This window comes from Salvelinus sp. IW2-2015, linkage group LG7, assembly GCF_002910315.2.
Source record: "Salvelinus sp. IW2-2015 linkage group LG7, ASM291031v2, whole genome shotgun sequence".
Lineage (NCBI taxonomy): Eukaryota > Metazoa > Chordata > Actinopteri > Salmoniformes > Salmonidae > Salvelinus > Salvelinus sp. IW2-2015.
This window is the reverse complement of record NC_036847.1, coordinates 23,411,200-23,429,227: the sequence shown is the minus strand read 5'-3', so window position 1 is coordinate 23,429,227 and position 18,028 is coordinate 23,411,200. Positions and strand designations below refer to the sequence as shown.

Here is an 18,028-nt window from a genome sequence, read left to right as displayed (position 1 = left end):
AAATTGGCTGACAGTCGTGGTATATCAGACCGTATAGCACGGGTATGACAAAACATTTATTTGTATTTCTCTAATTATGTTGGTAACCAGTTTATAATAGCAATAAGGCACCCCGGGGGTTTGTGGTACATGACCAATATACCACGGCTAAGGGCTGTAGCCAGGCACTCTGCGTTRTGCATAAGAACAGCCCTTAGCCTCGGTAAATTGGCCATATATCACACCCCCTCAGGCCTTATTGCTTAAATAAGTATTTTGTTGTTGTAGATAGGACAGTAACATGAGTAATCTCAAAAAAGTATACTTTATCAAAAATGTTTTAATATATTTAAAAAATAGATATTTGTATGTTTAGCTCACATAATATATTTTAGAAGTATGCATTAAGGTGTCTGTAATACAGTAAATGTGTCAAAAACGAATGTCGACATTTAATAAATCCAAATGCATTTCTACAGCTTTTTTTTTTACAATCGTGGGAGGAGTGCCAGGCAGTTTTTTTTTTTTTGCGCTCTGGTTTCAAAACTTAGAAATCATAGGTTTTAATAACGTCAACACATATTTAGCCACGCCCTCAAGACAATGGTAGGGTACATTAAGGCAGGACAGTTAGTAATATCTGGGTTTACTGGTGCTTTCAAGTAGATGAAATACCATTGTTAATGTCAATTCTATTTGGATTATTATTGTTTTCTAACACCTGCACTGCTGTCATCTAGAATCCATAGCCCTGCTGTGTCCCTTAACWATATATTTGGTCTGGAGGGCTGTGAAAGACGATGCATCTGGTCCTCAGGGTACTGTGTTTCTCTCTGCTCATACCGGGCTATCTGAGTAGCACTGGTGAGATAGCGATAGGCTGTGCGCAATGGAGAACCTCTGCTGGTTCTCCGGATATCTGCTGTGAAAGCTGCCATCCAGGTAAGCTTCTAAACTAGGCAACTGTATATGGTTTAACTTTAACTGTACTAAGTAAATAATGCTTGGATTTTGAGAATTAAATTCTAGAGGGTTTATCTGGTTAAATTATGGGGTCTTTTCAATCTGTAAAATTTAAGCGTTACAGATTCCGCGATAGAAATGTAAAGTTAATTTCTGATTGACATGACATATGCAGCGTTAACCGTGAATGCTGTCTCTGCTAAAGCTGGAACATTGCCTTTAAATGTCAACAAAGCTGTACAAATTAACTTCTGGGAGGCAGATTGAATAGAGCCAATGTCTTTCATGGGGATGAATAATCTAGTGTATCCCAGGTTGTGAATTAAATATTATTTCCTCTTTAGTGGTTATACCACAGTGACCCAGTTGATTTTCAGTGGTTTCCATTAGGACCACATTAAAGGGTATGGATAATGATCACCCGGGATCAGATCAATGATAAACTCAGCTCTATGTGGGAGGGGAATGGAAATAGTTTCCTATCAAAAGCATTTACCTTATATATTCATGTCCACATTTGCTACTGATGCAGCAAATGTGATGTTAATCACCTGACTCTGAGTTATTATGGATGCAGATTTGATTTCAATATAGTACTTTCAATGTTGTCTGTGTGTGTATTTGTGTAGGGAACCGTCTGGTGACTCCCTGTGGTCCAGACCCGAAAAAGCTGTGTGTTCCCTGTAGGAATGAGACCTACACAACTGGCACAACATCACTTTCCTGTCGCAGGTGTACTCAGTGCGTAGGTATGTCACCAGGATATTTAAGCTTTTAACATGATTTATTAACCCCTGAACTTAAATGTCTATTGTTTGATAAATTAGACTTAACAATTATTCMTTTTACTCCACTTTCGCATGTTTGTGTGTGTGTGTAGGTGGGGCCCAGACCCTTAAGAAGGCCTGTACAAGAAGCAAGGACACAGAGTGTGACTGTAAGGCAGGACTCAGATGTGGTGATGGCCACTGCTCCTTCTGTGTCCAAGAGTGTGGAAAGGGCCAGGAACCTCTTCCCGCTGCACGTAAGACACATATCTGTACCTGCAAACACTAAAGTCATACAAGTTATCTGGCATGCCTAATAAGACRCACAATCTCAGGACACTTATTCACCAAGTCTCAAACCTCTGCCTGTCTGTCTTCATAGGCTCCTGCCAGAATTGTCCAGTTGGGACCTTCAGTGACCAAATCCATGAGAAGTGTAAGCCTTGGAGAACAAGGTTAGATTTCATTTCCCCCTAAACTCTGAGTTTGATTCAATATTGGTGTACTGATAGTACTAATGCCATGGCATTAATCTGCCAACAAATTATTACCGTATGCAGCAAATCACGGCAACCCGGAACAAAAATCCTGCGCCATGGCTACTCAATGTAATCTGGTATTGGAGAAAGCCAATCTTGAATCTTTATTTCTCCATCTCTGTCCCAGCTGTCCCCATCCCAATGAACACATTGTGGCCTTGGGAGATGCAGTTAGTGACAGCAAGTGCGGCATTACCAACAATTCAATCCCCCAAGTGATTACCTTACCTACGAAACGGGGCTCTGAAGGTAAGACCTGTGAATCTAACACTATGGCAAAATTGATGTTGTCATATCACCTTGTTTGAAAGATGCCAACCTCTTACTCCCAGATGGCACAGGGCTGGTTTGGGCTATAACGGCCTCGTGTGGAGTCTTTATCATCCTTATCATCTTGTTTCTGGTCATCATCATCAACAACATCAAAAAGAAACCAGAGAAGACAACCCGCAATGAGCCAAACCTTATTGTGCCAACTCCTCCTACAGGTAATCATGTTCCTCATTATCAGGGACAACTCATGCATACTGGATCAATATTCTGTAAGCTTTCAAACTGTTATCCTGAAATGTAGAAACAGCTTTGTCTTAACCTCAGATTCAAATATAAACTCAATCTTCTCTCCCTGCTCCTCCCTCGCTCCCCTATATCCCCCCCTCTCCATCTCAGATGAGCCGAGGAGCCTGATAGACRTCAGTTTCCACCACCCTCAGCAGGAACAGGGCAGCAGTTCTGAAACACTGCACTCCCAGGACTCTGAGACCAAGCTCCTGCCTGTGTGATTCGGAGTGGCGGGGTTATACTAGGTCTGATCTACAGGCCACTACCTCACACACTGGCTCTCTGATGTGTTGGCCAATCACTGGAAAGGCATCGTTCCGGTACTGTTAGACTCTGATTGTTCATGCCACACGCTGTCAACTAAGGAATTGAGAGGTTCAGATACTTTTGAGCATTTGTGATCTCTTTAATAMCCCAGTATTTGTTTGTATCTTACATGCACATTCAAAGATGTGAATATTGAGATCTCTATGTAACAATAACTTTCTGTGAAAGTATACAATTTATGTTAGCCAGTAAACTGATATTCAAATGTCACTAGTGGTGGGGAAGTTCAGGGGGAAAAACATTGTCATTATTTGACCTATTCATTAGTTGACTCCCCAGCAGTTACTGTATCAAGTGTCTGCTGCTGGATTAGTTCAATTATGTACATACTTGTACATTTCCTGGTTTTATTAGCATAGTTTCCTGTTAATATAGTTTAGATGACCTAAACGTGATGAAATACTACACTTGACATTTGTATGTGCGAGGGTGTGAGCAGAGTCATGCCGTTTTAGTATAATACAGCGCATGAGGGGTTGCAACAGCAGTGTAAACCACAGACAGCTAGATGTGACTGCCCACATGCCTCCCACTGGCTTATATATTCACGTATTTCCTGTAAGGCTAAACTCCGCTGCCCACAGTTACTGAGCAGAAGTAAATACCCCTATTTAACATTACTGTAACCCAAAATGTGACGTTTAATTGCACAGGAGATTAATTACAGCAAGGACATAAGGTATTTTTCTCAGCACTTTAAGGAATGTGCCAATGTGATACAGTACGGGACTTGGAGCAGCTTTTTGTGTGAAAGTACTGCTTGTATTGAATGGGATAAGAGTGAAGGACATGTGTGGGAAACTATGTCATATTCTTCTCTATGATACACTGCCAGGAAGTGAGGGGTCTGGACTTTCCTTATAAATGTAGTAGGGAATGCTAAAGGTCAGGGAATCCTCTCACGTGGGGCTTTCCCAAGCCCTTTACACAGAAGCTTATCTAAGGTCATTGGAACCATAAATTAACTAATACAAATGTAAATTGCACTTGACACACAATTTATAATGTAGGTAATAGGCATTGCAAGTGATTCCAAAGGGCTACCTTTAACCCAGTTTGATTAAATCCTTTCACCACTGTAGCTTTGGAATCACAAGCATTGTTTGTGGGTGTTCCTTTGACTTGCTTATACATGCATGTTAACTCAAGCCGTTTTGCCCTGGTTGTAAATAATAGCTTTCACAAGGTATCCTACGTGCTGTACAATAGGATGACAGATCCGTGATAGTGTCTGACACGCGATACTTCCCTGTGGGCTCTCCACTAGGCAGAGCTGGGAAAGCCGAGGGATTCTGATGTGTCATATTAATCATGTAGTACCATCACTSCTGGGAATGTACACAATGAACACAGAATGGAACTGTCTGACTAAAGCTCACGGGATCCTGTTGGAATGCTGAATTACAGTGCAGGGAAGACCCGTGACTGTTAAAAAGAGCACGTGTAGAAACATTGGTCAGATCTGTACTCATGTAACCTTGACTTGTCATGAGTATACAGAGGAATAGCGTATCATAGTGGAGTTACAGTAACTACGCATGGGTGTCTGAACTGTATCTGTATTTAGCTAGTGTGACAGGCATAGCCCACAGATGGAACATCTCACATTCACAATAGGGGCCATAATTGCATACATGGTGTAAAATGTTAACCCACACCCATGGAGTGGGCTTACAACAGTAGTGGTGTTAATGAGTCATCACCGCCACAGACTGTCAGTCATCCGAGGACAAGGTTTTTAAAGAGCCAGTTACACTGATGAATTATGAGTGGCATTCATGCGAATATGTACTTGGACTGGCAGGCTCCTAGGACTTTCTATGCCTTGTATACAATACGTTATGGTCCATGATAAAATGGTACTGATTGAATAAGTACTGTAATATTGTTGACGTTTTGATATTAAAGAACTAGTAAATACCACTGGGTWGTCTTATTGTATTCCAACCAACTTTGTCATAATCAGCTAAATTTACTACAGCACATTTCTCGTCGGCATACAGTGCCTTCGCAAAGTATTCAGACCCCTTGACTTTTTTCACATTTGTTATGTTATAGCCTTATTCTAAAATTGATTAAATAGTTTTTTCACCCTCAATCTACATGCAATACCCCATAATGACAAAGCAAAACGTTTTTGAAATTGTTGCTAATTTATTAAAAAATAAACTGAAATGTCACTTAAGTATGCAGGCCCTTTGCCAAAAAGGTGCTTCGACAAAGTACTGAGTATTGATTACAGCATCAAGTCTTGGGTATGACACTACAAGCTTGGCACACCTGTATTTGGGAAATTTCTCCCATTCTTCTCTACAGATCCTCACAAGCTCTGTCAGGTTGGATGGGGAGCATTGCTGTACAGCTATTTTCAGGTCTCTCCAGAGATGTTCGATCGGGTTCAAGTCAAGACTCTGGCTGGACAACTCAAGGACATTCAGAGACTTGTCTCAAAGCCACTCCTGTGTTGTCTTGGCTGTGTGCTTAGGGTTGTTGTCCTGATGGAAGGCGAACCTTTGCCCAGTTTGAGGTCCTGAGCGCTCTGTAGCAGGTTTTCATCAAGGATCTCTGTTCTTTGCTCCATTCATCTTTCCCTCAATTCGGACCAGTCTCCCAGTCCCTGCCTCTGAAAAACATCCCCACAGCATGATGCTGTCACCACTATAGAGATGGTGCCAGGTTTCCTCCAGACGTGATGCTTGGCATTCAGGCCAAAGAGTTCAAGTTTGGTTTCATCGGACCAGAGAATCTTGTTTCTTATGGTCGGAGAGTCCTTTAGGTGCATTCTGGCAAACCACAAGCGGGCTGTCATGTGCCTTTTACTGAGTGGCTTCCGTCTGGCCACTCTACCATAAAGGCCTGATTGGTGGAGTGTTGCAGTGATGGTTGTCCCTCTGGAAGGTTCTCCCATCTCCACAGAGGAACTCTGTAGGAATGACCATCAGGTTCTTGATCACCTCMYTGACCAAGGCCCTTCTCCCCTGATTGCTCAGTTTGGCCGKGYGGCCAGCTCTAGGAAGASTCTTGGTGGTTMCAAACTTCTTCCATTTAAGAAAGATGGAGACCACTGTTTTTGGGGACCTTCAATGCTGCAGAAATGTTTTKGTACCCTTCCCCAGATYTGYGCCTCGACACAATCCTGTCTTGGAGTTCTACGGACAATTCCTTTGACCTCATGGACATGCACTGTCAACTGTGGGACCTTATATAGACAGGTGTGTTCCTTTTCAAATCATGTCCAATCAATTGAATTTACCACAGATGGACTGCGATGGACTGCAATTGAGTTGTAGAAAYATTTCAAAGATGATCAATAGAAACAGGATGCACCCGAGCTCAATTTCGAGTCTCACATCAAAGGGGCTGAATATTTATGTAAATAAGGTATGTTTTTTTTATACATTTGCTAAAAAATAACTTTGCTTTGTCATTATGCGGTATTGTGTGTAGTTTGCTAACGGGGAAAAAATTATTGAATCAATTTTAGAATAAGGCTGTAACGTAACAAGATGAGGGAAAAGTCAAGGGGTCTGAATACTTTCCGAAGGCACTGCAAGTTACCCTAAGAGAGAGGAAAAAGACAATATTACTGCTGAGGTTTCATGGCTGTTAATTTTATTCAGAAAAACTTCTCAGAAACCTACGAGAGCACTAATGCCAGTGTGTGTGTGTGTATCTAATATATGTCTCTCAATAGTAATATGAACATTTCTATTTAAATAGAAGAACAGAATGAAGAATGTTCATGTTCAAACAGGCAAAAAATATTTGGACCATAATGTTAATATAAAAGTAATGTACAAGATTAAATTTAAACAATGWAGCAGATTGTGTTCATAAGACACTATAAACACAAAACTAAAACAATTTATCAATACAGAATAAATGCGAACGTTTGAATCAACTGTTCCATACAAAATAACTGGCAATAAAAGGTCACAAAATATAAGTAAACAACAATTGTGTGCTTAAACAAAAGTCATGCAATAAAGATAACAGTTGTAGCAAACTACAAGCCCAGCAGTGCCTGTCTAATGTGCACTTACTGTATGATGTGTGCAAAAAAATGTTGTTTAAATAAAAGGAACAGAAATGTACAGTACGGAGCGATGATTGTCTGTTGAATGCACTCGAATGACAGTTGGAGTGCTGCAAAAGGATGGGAAGCAGAGAGTTGGTGGGAAAACTACATTGAGGACGCATTTTAGTAGTTGAACTTACATAACCAATCAATGTCCAGTTAAGGTTGCTGGTAGAAGGTTTAGTTAACTCATGTCAGCAGTATGCTCCGTTGACTGGGTTTRCAGTGTCCTCCTGTCATACACTAAAGATGTAGAGTTAGCTGTAGGATGGCTACAGTACAGTATGTACAGCATGGGGATCCCAGGGATTAAACATATGAGTCAATATCCTACCATAGACTTGGCTTACTGGGGAAATACAGTATTAGCATAAAGTGACAAGTCTATTTCCCAGTAATTGGGAAACTTGTCACTTTAGCAGGGTGTGAATGACATGATAGTAATGACATAGTATTGATAGAGAGCTCCTCAGGTATTTTTCAAACAGATATTGACAAGAGGAGGGATTGGATGCAATCCCTGTCAGATATGGTTAAAGCCGTTTGAATTGGAGTGTTACAAAAATCTCCCATTAAAGGGATACTTCAGGATTTTGGCAGTGAGGCTCTCTATTTACTTCCCCAGAGTCAGATGAACTCAGATACCATGTTTGTGCCTCAGTGTCCAGTATGAAAGTTAGAGGTAAATTTGTGAGCCAATGCTAACTAGCGTTAGCACAATGACTGGAAGTCTATGGGTATCTGCTAGCATGCTAGTAGATACCCATAGACTCCTAGTAATTGCGCTACCGCTAGTTAGTATTGGCTCACAAATTTACCTCCAACTTCTTCCATACTGGACAAACACGGTATCCGAGTTCATCTGACTCTGGGGAAGTAGATAAAGGACCTCACTGCCAAAATCTTGAAGTATCCCTTTAATAATAATAAATAATAAAACACAAATAAAAGTAACAATCAAACATATAGTGATTGATATTAACCTTCTCTCATCAACACAAAAGACAAGAGATAATAATTGGCAGGTCAACTATAATTCTTCCCTTTGTTAATTATATTAGGTTATACGAACCCAAATTGTTGTCTTATCTATACCAATAATTTAAACAAAAACAAAATCTCCAACTGTATTTCTTAACTGGTTAAAGTGCTAGTTGGGACAACTAAATAATAATACAAGTATCTGGAGATAGTCCTCTTGGGACCAGGTTAAGTAGTGTGGGGGGTGTAAGTGGATATGGGGKGGTGAGGGGTTGTTCCCTGTACACCCAGGCCCAGTATCTCTAACTGTGACATCACTGCTGCTTACAGTTCTCCTTCTTTTTGGATTTGTCGCGTTCTGATTTGGTGCTTTGCCTCTTGGTGGGCGGGATGAAGGTAGGCTCCTCCATGAAGTCATGTAAGCCAGAGTGGGGGATTGGATGAGACTGACAGGAGGATGGGCCTATAAAGAAGACAAGAGAAGGTCGTATAACTGTACATCACCTCTATATGAAGCTACATGTTATGGTCAGGTGTTACGTTGTTATTCCTACCAGAAATGGTCTGTCCCGCTCTGATGCTCCCCTTGCCTGGTCTCTTGGTCTTGAAAGTTGGGTCCAGTTCCTCTGCAATGTTTCTGATTGGCTGTTGTGATCTGTAAGGATATAAGTAGCAGGTTAAAATATAGAACTTTTCATAGCCTAATCTATTACAAAACATATGATTGCAGTCCATTCAACAGGTAGCAAATCTCTAGCAAAGACTTAAAAAAATAAAAATATTTTAGCAGCAAATTATAAGATCAGTCAGGTGCTAAGGAGGGCATTTCCAGACGGGGGTTTCCCAGCATTAAACATTACATTAGAGTGGCACAGTAGGGTTGGGCGGTATACTGGGGTATTTTGAAATACTCATGGTATGATTTTCAATAAAGTTTTTAGTACATTTAAGTATTTATTTTGAATTTAAATACCTGCAGTCAACTTGTGCACTAGTTTACGAGATAAMGCAGATTGCGTTCTTCATTTTACATTATTTTTCATTATGAAGCTTACCAGTAGGCCTAGTCCCCTTAAAATAGCTGAGCCGGTCACATGTTTAGAAAYGCACAACAATGAGACACAAGGTGATCTAGTAACACTAAATATTTTCCAGTTAGATGTGTTACAACCGTCTAAAATGTGCGAAATACTGTGAATTTTATTTGCTAACTTACTAACTAGTTATCCAAGTGGCTAGCTTCCTACAAAAATCAAGCTTATCWTGGTAACTGCAGAGAATCCCATCCTGGATCAAGATCCTTGCGGTCTAATATTTGTTTTGTGCGTGAGGAAAAATGTGAGTAGCATTTTTGAGTTTCTTGTATAACTTTATGAGCTGGGATGTCTGTCCTGCAAATAGTTTATGAGACCATATAAAATGTTTGCATACGCTCATTTGCATTTAGCTAGCATCCGCAATGGGATTTTACATGTACTTGTTAATACCGCAGGATGGTTGGTTTGAAGTTATGGAAATGTGGATACCGCCCAAGCCTGACTCACAGTGTTGAGGTGGGGCTAGGGGCCTGATAGTCTGGAGAACACTCCTCAGTAGGAGATGGAAGGCCCTCGGAGTCCAGTCTCTCYCGCTGAATCTGACACACAGAACACATTATTATTATTATAATATTGTTTTGAAATAAGACTGTTAAGTCAATGTATAGTGTCAATAGTTATCATTATATGTAGACAATGGCTCATAAAACCAGCAGCAGCTACCGGTCTCTCTCTGACTGTTCTCCTGTTGTGGGGGTCAGCCAGGTCATGCTGTTCACGTCGTGACCCCGGGCCATTAAGGTCACGTGACTGGCGCTTCGACTGTATTTCCTGTTTCTGCATGAAGCGGGCGATTTCCTGACAGAGGACACAGTGACCATGAAGGCTCAATACACAATAGGCATGTTGTTACACATTGGACAGGTGGACTCTAGCTGAACCCAAGGCTTTGAGGGACACATTGGACAGGTGGCCTCTTAGCTGAACCAAGGCTTTGAGGGACACATTGGACAGGTGGACTCTAGCTGAACCCGGCTTTGAGGGACACATTGGACAGGTGGACTCTAGCTGAACCCAAGGCTTTGAGGGACACATTGGACAGGTGGACTCTAGCTGAACCCAAGGCTTTGAGGGACACATTGGACAGGTGGACTCTAGCTGAACCCAAGGCTTTGAGGGACACATTGGACAGGTGGACTCTAGCTGAACCAAGGCTTTGAGGACCACATTGGACAGGTGGACTCTAGCTGAACCCAAGGCTTTGAGGGACACATTGGACAGGTGGACTCTAGCTGAACCCAAGGCTTTGAGGGACACATTGTCTGCTGGTTTTTGCTGAGCCTATGATTTATCTGATGAATTTTGAGAATGGTTGATAAAAAGGTCAAGTTAAAGAAGGTAATATACCTCTCCTTAAATCAGGGGTATTCAACTGGGGGTCCACAGCCCCCAAAGGTGCTTTTTTATAAAAATGTTTTATTTGATTTAACTAGGCAAGTCAGATAAGAACAAATTCATATTTACAATGACGGCCTACCCTGGCCAAACCCTAACCCGGACGACGCTGGGTCAATTGTGCGCCGCCCTATGGGACTCCCAATCACRGCTGGTTGTGATACAGCCTGGAATCGAACCAGGGTCTGTAGTGATGCCTCTAGCACTGAGATGCAGTGCCTTAGACCACCGTGCCACTCGGGAGCCCTTTTCGCAGGGGGTCTGCGAAAAATATAGACGCAAAAAATAAATGACTTTTGAATTACATACCTACAGTAGAAAAGAGTAGAATATATTATTTCTAATGATGTCAACTTTATTTCTTAACTCCTAATATTGAGCAAAATAAGAGCCAATTACACTCACTGGAGTATCTATCGAACATAGACTTTGAAAAAGCACCCGCGAACAGGCTACAAGTGCCACTGGCTGCTGGTAAGTTTTATTGACTTGGACATAAACTTTTGCTAACCTTTGTTTAACCAGATAAATAGCTGCTCTAAGCAAAAATGTGTTTGGAGTWACCTTTCTAGCAAATAGGCTGCTGTATGTTAGAGTTTACACTTCCTCCAATTATAATGTGGGCAGATCAAAATAATGGAAAAAAAATGTCTAGCAGATCTATTCATTTTAAAATGTTGATTACTTCTCCTCGCCATTATTAGTTTTGTTAACGTATGATGGGGTCCCTGGGTCTTCGGTTTTCCTGGGAGCGGGTGCCTGGGCAAGAAAAGGTTGAAGACCTCTGACCTAAATCATAGCCTCACTTGCAGTCAGTTCTGTTGGGAGATAATACCAAAATCATGATATTTCCTTTTACACCTGTATCTTACCTCATCCTGAGCCACTTGCGCAACTCTGAAGTCTCCCTCTGGGTAGGAGTCATGTTGAGAGAGGGAAGAAGGGGCTGGAGGKCTCTGCAATGACAAGAGGATAACTCAGCATGGCGTTGCTACAGTAACTCCCCTCAATCTACTCTGAACATGTCATGACTCTAGGACCAAGAACATATTCAAAATAGCTTCTGAAGTTTCCTAATTTTATGTTTGTTAATGTGTAAAAAATAAAATCAATTGCCTGAAAACCTCAAATTTTCAAAGCAGACTTTATCAGACAGCGACATTTAGTAACATAGTTGGATGTGATCCGACACAGTACAGCCAGTAGGATGATCCTCCCTTACCCTAGTCAACAGCTTCTCCTCCTCCTTCTGCAGCTTCCTGGCCAGCTCCTCATCCAGCAACACCTGGTGCAGTTCCCCCAGGTCCAGACACACCCCCTCCTCCGGCTGCAGCGCGGCTCCTGTAGAAGGAAAGACTTGGGTTAGGAAGGTTTAGAGATAAAGGCTGTGATGTGGTATGATTAAAAGGTCTATGAAATTACATCTTGTGAAGATAAGTACACTGAACAAACATAGAAACGCAACATGCAACAATTTTTTTTGTTGTTGACTGAGTTACGGTTCATATAAGGAACTCAGTCAATTGAAATCAATTCATTAGGCCCTAATCTGTGGCTTTCACATGACTGGGAATACAGATATGCAGCGGTTGGTCACAGATGCCTTAAAAAAATAATAATAATGAAGTAGGGGAGTGGATCAGAAAACCAGTCAGTATCTGGTGTGACTCATTGTGACATCTCCTTCACATAGAGGTGATCAGGCTGTTGATTGTGGCCTGTGGAATGCAGTCATACTCCTCTTCCATGGCTGTGCGAAGTTCCTGGATATTGGCGGAACTGGAACACGCTGTCGTAAACGTCAATCCAGAGCATGCCAAACATTCTCAAATGGTGAGTATGCAGGTCATGAAAGAACTGGGACATTTTTAGCTTCCAGGAATTGTGTACAGATCCTTACGACATGAGGCAGTGCATTATCATGCTGAAACATGAGGTGATGGCGGCAGATGAATGGCATGACAATGGGCGTCAGGATCTCATCACGGTATCTCTGTGCATTCAAATTGCCATTGATTAAATACAATTGTGTTCGTTGTCCCTAGCTCATGCCTGCCCATACCATTTGCCCACAGAAGTCGGTTCTGACGCCAAACTGCAGTCAGGTCAAAAACCTGGTGTGGACAACGAGTACGCAGATGAGCTTCCCTGAGAATTTCTGCACAAACTGTCAGAAACTTTTTGGTTGTGCAAACCCACAGTTTCATCAGCTGTCCAGGTGGCTGGTCTCAGACGATCCGCAGGTGAAGAAGCCGGATGTGAAGGTCCTGGGCTGGCGTGGTTACATGGGGTCTGTGGTTGTGAGGCCGTTTGGACATACTCCCTGTAATACGACGTTGGAGGCGGCTTATGGTAGAGAAATGAACATTCAATTCTCTGGCAACAGCTCTGGTGGACATTCCTGCAGTCAGCCTGCCAATTGCACTCTCCCTTAAAACTTGAGACATATGTGGCATTTTGTTGTGTGACAAAACTGCACATTTTAGACTGGCCTTTTATTGTTCCCAGGACAAGGTGCACCTGTGTAAGGAYCATGCTGTTTCATGCCACACCTGTCAGGTGGATGGATTATCTTGGCAAAGGAGAAATGCTCACTAACAGAGACGTTTTAGAGAAATATGCTTATTGTGCGCATGTACAATATCTGGGATATTTTATTTCATCTTATGAAACATGGGACCAACACTTTACATGCTGCGTTTATATTTTTGTTCAGTGTATTTAAAGAAAAGAAACATACTGCAAATCATACAGCACATGTGCTGGAAGACAGGTCTGGGGTAGCAGGTAAGCCTAGCAGATAGCGTTGGGCGAGGAACTGAAAGGTTGCTGGTTCAAATACCCGTGCTGTCAAGATGAAAAGTGAGCAAGGCCTTAACCCTATTTTGCTCCAGGTGCGTCACACTACTATGGCTGACCCTACAGAACAACATCTCACTTCACCTATCCCGTGTATGTGACAAAATCTTTATTTAAGAATAAAATAGGTTCATCAAGAAGAACAACAATCATCTCTTGGATCATTTCAAGAGAGGACAAAGATGAAGGATGGAGAGGGGTTGAAGAGCAGCTAGTCTATATAAAATGAGGGAAATCCAGATTAAGGTATTTCCCAGACCATCAGAATGAATACAAAAGAAAAATCTGATTTCTGAGAGAAATAAAAAGATTGAGGCCCCTCCCTTAAACACAAGGAAACCAAGATGAGTAGATTTTTCCAGATTTGATTGTTGAAGGAGGGAGGACGTGAAGAGGAGTAGATGTACACACAGAGAGGTTGTTGGGAAGCTTTGGGTAAAGAGTACAGTAGCCGCCTCCCCTGCAGGTCTGTGTTCAGAGTGCTGAGGTACCAGCAGCTCAGGGTGTTACCTGCTCTGGAGGTGTGCCTAGATCTGGCCCTGATGGAGGCCCCTCTGCTGCAGAAGCTTTGGCTGAGATGGTGGACTCTCCGCAGGGGTCTCTCCTCCTCCTCCTCTGAGCTGTTCTGCTCCTCCTGCTTATGCCCATGCTGGCGATCACTTGCACTCCTCACCCTGCGCTCACTATGGTGATGCCTATCATCCCTGCCCTCCCTCTCCTGGTCCCCACCTGAGCTGACCCTGTTCCTAGGGTCTCCACTACTCCTCCTCCCCCCTCTCCCTCTGCTGTGTTCAACATTGACCTCAGTCCCACTACCCTCCACTATGGTCAGGTTTTCAAGGATTCTTTCTCCCTCTCCTCCATGGCCTTGGTTACTGTAGCCTTCTCTTTGTGAGGCTCTCTTTCTTTCCCCGACATCTCCATGGTAACTACGCCTGGTGGGGACAGCTCTTAGAAAAGCTCTCTGTTGATGTTGAGAGTCAATGTGGGCAACGGCATTTTCCGCATTATGCACTTGGCCGTCTCTGACCCCCCGTGACCTTGACCCCCCGTGGAAGCTCTGCCTCACGGCCACACCCCTCTCTCTTAAGTCATGGGCAATCAGCTCCCATACATTCACTGCGCGCCTGCTGTCGTCATGGTAACTAGAACAATGCCTGCTGGCATCGTCCTGGAAGCGGACTTGTTTGTTGTCGCTGGTTTCTCTGTAGGTGCACCTCCTCCTAACCCTGTCTCGGTCTCTATCCTGCAGCCCTCTGGCAGAGTCATTAGTACTACTGATGTAGCGCCACCCTCTCCCCTCTGACCTGGGGTCCCTGTCATAACCCCAGTCATGCTTTGCCCTGGGATTCTTATCCCAAATCTTAGCCCTCTTCTCCTTAACCCCCCTATCCCTGTCCTGACAACTCCCCCTATGCCTTTCCTCCCTTGTTCCACTTCCCCTCTCCCACAACCTGCTGCGCTCTTCTCTGGAGCTGATGGGACTGCCGAGACTCCTGTAACTCCTCTCCGGTGGTTGGTACACAGAAGCCTGGCGACCACTAGGGGCAGTATTGAGCCATTTCTCCAGTCTACAGGGCCGGGATGGAGGGAGGTGTTCAGRGAAAACAGTGTCTGTGTCCTCTGAGCCTTCATCACTCAAATAGTCAGGTGGAGGGCATTGGAGGTAGTTTCTGATGAGTCTAGGCGGATTAGAGTGTCCATTATGTGATGATTGTGTTCTGTTATTCTGTCCTGCTGACCTGTGGGTCTCATACAGAGGCTCAGCAGTAGAGTGTGACTGTGGCTGTGTGTTAGAGGTGGAACATTGCCACCTGCTGGTAGCAGGCTGATGGTGCAGCCCTTCTCCCTGGCTAGGGCTGGTGTTGAGAGCAGGCTGGCGTGGGCATGACGAGGGAGAGCCACGGACGCTGGTACAGTCTTTAATCAAGCCAAACATGCAAACACAAAAGCAGGTGAGTGTGGGTGTTAATGGTTTATATTAGACAGGCACAGTGAATGGTGCCAGGCTAACACAGGGTTCATGTCAATATACAAGGGACCATGCTAGACATGCCATTTTGTCATATTTTTTTTTAAAATATTTGGCTCAGAGGCATGTCATTAAATTATCCTAGATTATTTATCTATAAGTGAACATTTAAATAAAAGCTTGACAGACAAAACACAACACACACAGTGCCATGGTCCATGTTATTAACAAGATCGCTAGAGCCAAGTGATTGCCAGAGTGATAAGGCTGCCAGGAAACCTGTGGAGTCAAGTGGATGCAGATTGGAATGTCCGGCTGAGGAGGAGGAGGACAGGCTGTCAAGCATGCAGAGCAAAGCAGAGCAAAGCAGGATTAAATTAGAGCTCAGTCTCCAAGTAACTTCAGCTCTACACCTACTACGCAGGTAGCCTAGTGGTTAAGAGCACTGGGCCAGTAACCGAAAGGTCGCTAGTTTGAATCCCTGAGCTGGCAAGGTAGAAAAAAATTGCCCTTCTGCCCTTGAGCAAGACAGTTAACTCACAACACCTGTTCCCTGGGCGCTGATGACGTGGGCGTTGAATAAAGCAGCCCCCCGCACCTCTCTGATCCAGAGGGGTTGGGTTAAATGCGGAAGACACATTTTGGTTGAATGCATTCAGTTGTGCAACTGGCTAGGTATCCCCGTTTGCCCACAGGTACAATCCGGCTACAATGACCCAGGTGTGGAGGGCTTGATCATCAGGGTTCATCAGACTTTAAGAGTCCAGAGTTGATTAGGATTTCAAGTCCTTCTGTGCCATATTTTGTCCTTGTTATGATCATAAAAGAAACAGTATGCAYACCAACCATGGTGAAAAAGCATTGAGAAGTAACATAAAATCAAGAGGACAKGTCAGAATAGCAGGTACCACCCAAAGTATGATTTACACCAAAGCAATCATTCAACCAACCTTTGTCACCATTAGATATTATTTCAAGAATAAAAGAGAAGAAACCACAGATAGGAGATGATAAAAAATAACCCTAAAGCAAATGACCCTGAAAGTACACTGTTAGATTATAAAGTATTGTCATGCCTAGGAATAATTGGAAATCTTGTTTGAGGCCCAAACAAAACAATAGTGACAGTTTATTTTCTTCTATAGTGAAGCAACAGATACTAAGTGTGACTGTACCATCACGGAGGCTTTCCTGCCCACTGCTCCTCTGTCTGACCCTCAGCTCCTCCTCTTCCTGGATGTGTTTAGCCATTTCCTATGGAAACAAGGTTAGGTCTATTATTGTTTCATCCATGGAACCAGAGCTGTAACAATACACTCAGTCAGCAGATGTAAATAAAATCATTATAGAAATGGTTGTCTTCAGTATCATATCACAGAGTACTAGTAATTTAGGGTTGACTCAGAGCCCAGAACAGGAGAAGAAATATGTTAATTGTATCCTTCACACACTCAGTTTGTGCTTAGTTGCAGTACTGAGTCAGTCAGAAAATGCCTAATATGTCAATCTCCAAATGCTTGCCAAGCATATGGCTGAGGTTAACTAGGCTTGTGCCAATGTGTGGGCAGACGCTGGCATCAATCACTGTGGTTTTCTATTCAGCCTCCACCCATCTACATTCAGAGAACCTTTRAAAAAGAGATAATTCTGTACATTACAGATTAGTACCACAAGGTGTCAGTATAACATGGCCCAACATTACAAAATAAACAGTAAAGACCCAAGCCCTGTTACCCTAAAATAAAAATGTTCAAATCAACCATATCAACAGAGAATCTTCAGAGAAATAGGGTCAGGGTTCTTACTTCTTGGTCATGAATGACTGGTGAGTGATGCAAAGCATCAAATCAAGCCACAGATATATTATTGCTACATGTTAAGGAGTATGAGTGACGTGGCATTAGACTTAGAAAGTATTGGCTCGTGGTTCTTAAATCACAATTCAAATAAGGATCCAGTGGTGGAAAAAATACRGTACTCAATTGTCATACTTGAGTAAAAGTAAAGATACCTTAATAGAAAAGTGAAAGTCACCCAGTAGGATACTACTTCAGTAAAAGTCTAAAAGTATTTGGTTTCAAATATAAGTATCCAAAGTAATTACTCAAATATACTTAAGTATCAACAGTAAAAGTCTAAATCATTTCAAAATCCTTATAGCAAACAAGATGGCATAATTGTCTTGTTTTATTTACAGATAGCCAGGGGCACACGCCAACATCATTTACAAACTAAACATTTGTGTTTAGAAGAGATGACCAGGTATGTTTTCTTGAGAATTGGAACATTTTCCTGTAAAAATGTAACGACTACTTTTGGGTGTCAGGGAAAATGTATGGAGTAAAAAGTACATTCTTTTCTATAGGAATGTAGTGAAGTAAAATTTGGCAAAAATGTAAATAGTAAAGTACAGATACCTGAAAACTGCTTAAGCAGTTGTTAATATTTTTACTTAAGTACTTTACACCACTGCAAGGATCCAATTGCTCAATCACTGTCAGGTGGTTTAG

General features: G+C 42.5%; 2 protein-coding genes across 6 annotated transcripts in view; one reads left to right on the top strand and one right to left on the bottom strand.

Annotated features, from left to right (window-relative positions):
* The first annotated feature begins 577 nt into the window (after positions 1 to 577).
* Positions 578 to 3,220, top strand: LOC111966625 (tumor necrosis factor receptor superfamily member 9). The gene is made up of 7 exons (XM_023991445.2): positions 578 to 921; positions 1,572 to 1,691; positions 1,823 to 1,966; positions 2,092 to 2,164; positions 2,376 to 2,497; positions 2,581 to 2,736; positions 2,918 to 3,220. Exons 1-7 carry the CDS (start codon positions 780 to 782, stop codon positions 3,028 to 3,030), a joined length of 870 nt encoding a protein of 289 aa, XP_023847213.1. The 5' UTR covers positions 578 to 779; the 3' UTR covers positions 3,031 to 3,220.
* A 3,506-nt stretch (positions 3,221 to 6,726) lies between these two features.
* LOC111966623 (coiled-coil domain-containing protein 50) overlaps positions 6,727 to 18,028 on the bottom strand; it is a 48,369-nt gene continuing 37,067 nt past the window's right edge. For 3 of the 5 annotated variants that reach the window (XM_070444556.1, XM_023991442.2, XM_023991441.1), the window contains exons 6-13: positions 16,694 to 16,772; positions 14,057 to 15,466; positions 11,910 to 12,028; positions 11,560 to 11,643; positions 9,956 to 10,090; positions 9,740 to 9,831; positions 8,750 to 8,850; positions 6,727 to 8,658 (exon numbers count right to left, since the gene is read on the bottom strand). In XM_070444556.1, the coding sequence (XP_070300657.1) occupies positions 8,510 to 8,658; positions 8,750 to 8,850; positions 9,740 to 9,831; positions 9,956 to 10,090; positions 11,560 to 11,643; positions 11,910 to 12,028; positions 14,057 to 15,466; positions 16,694 to 16,772 (2,169 nt within the window). In that variant the 3' untranslated portion in view covers positions 6,727 to 8,509. The remainder of the gene's footprint in view (positions 8,659 to 8,749; positions 8,851 to 9,739; positions 9,832 to 9,955; positions 10,091 to 11,559; positions 11,644 to 11,909; positions 12,029 to 14,056; positions 15,467 to 16,693; positions 16,773 to 18,028) is intronic. The other 2 variants (XM_023991444.1, XM_023991443.2) reach the window with 2 other exon arrangements.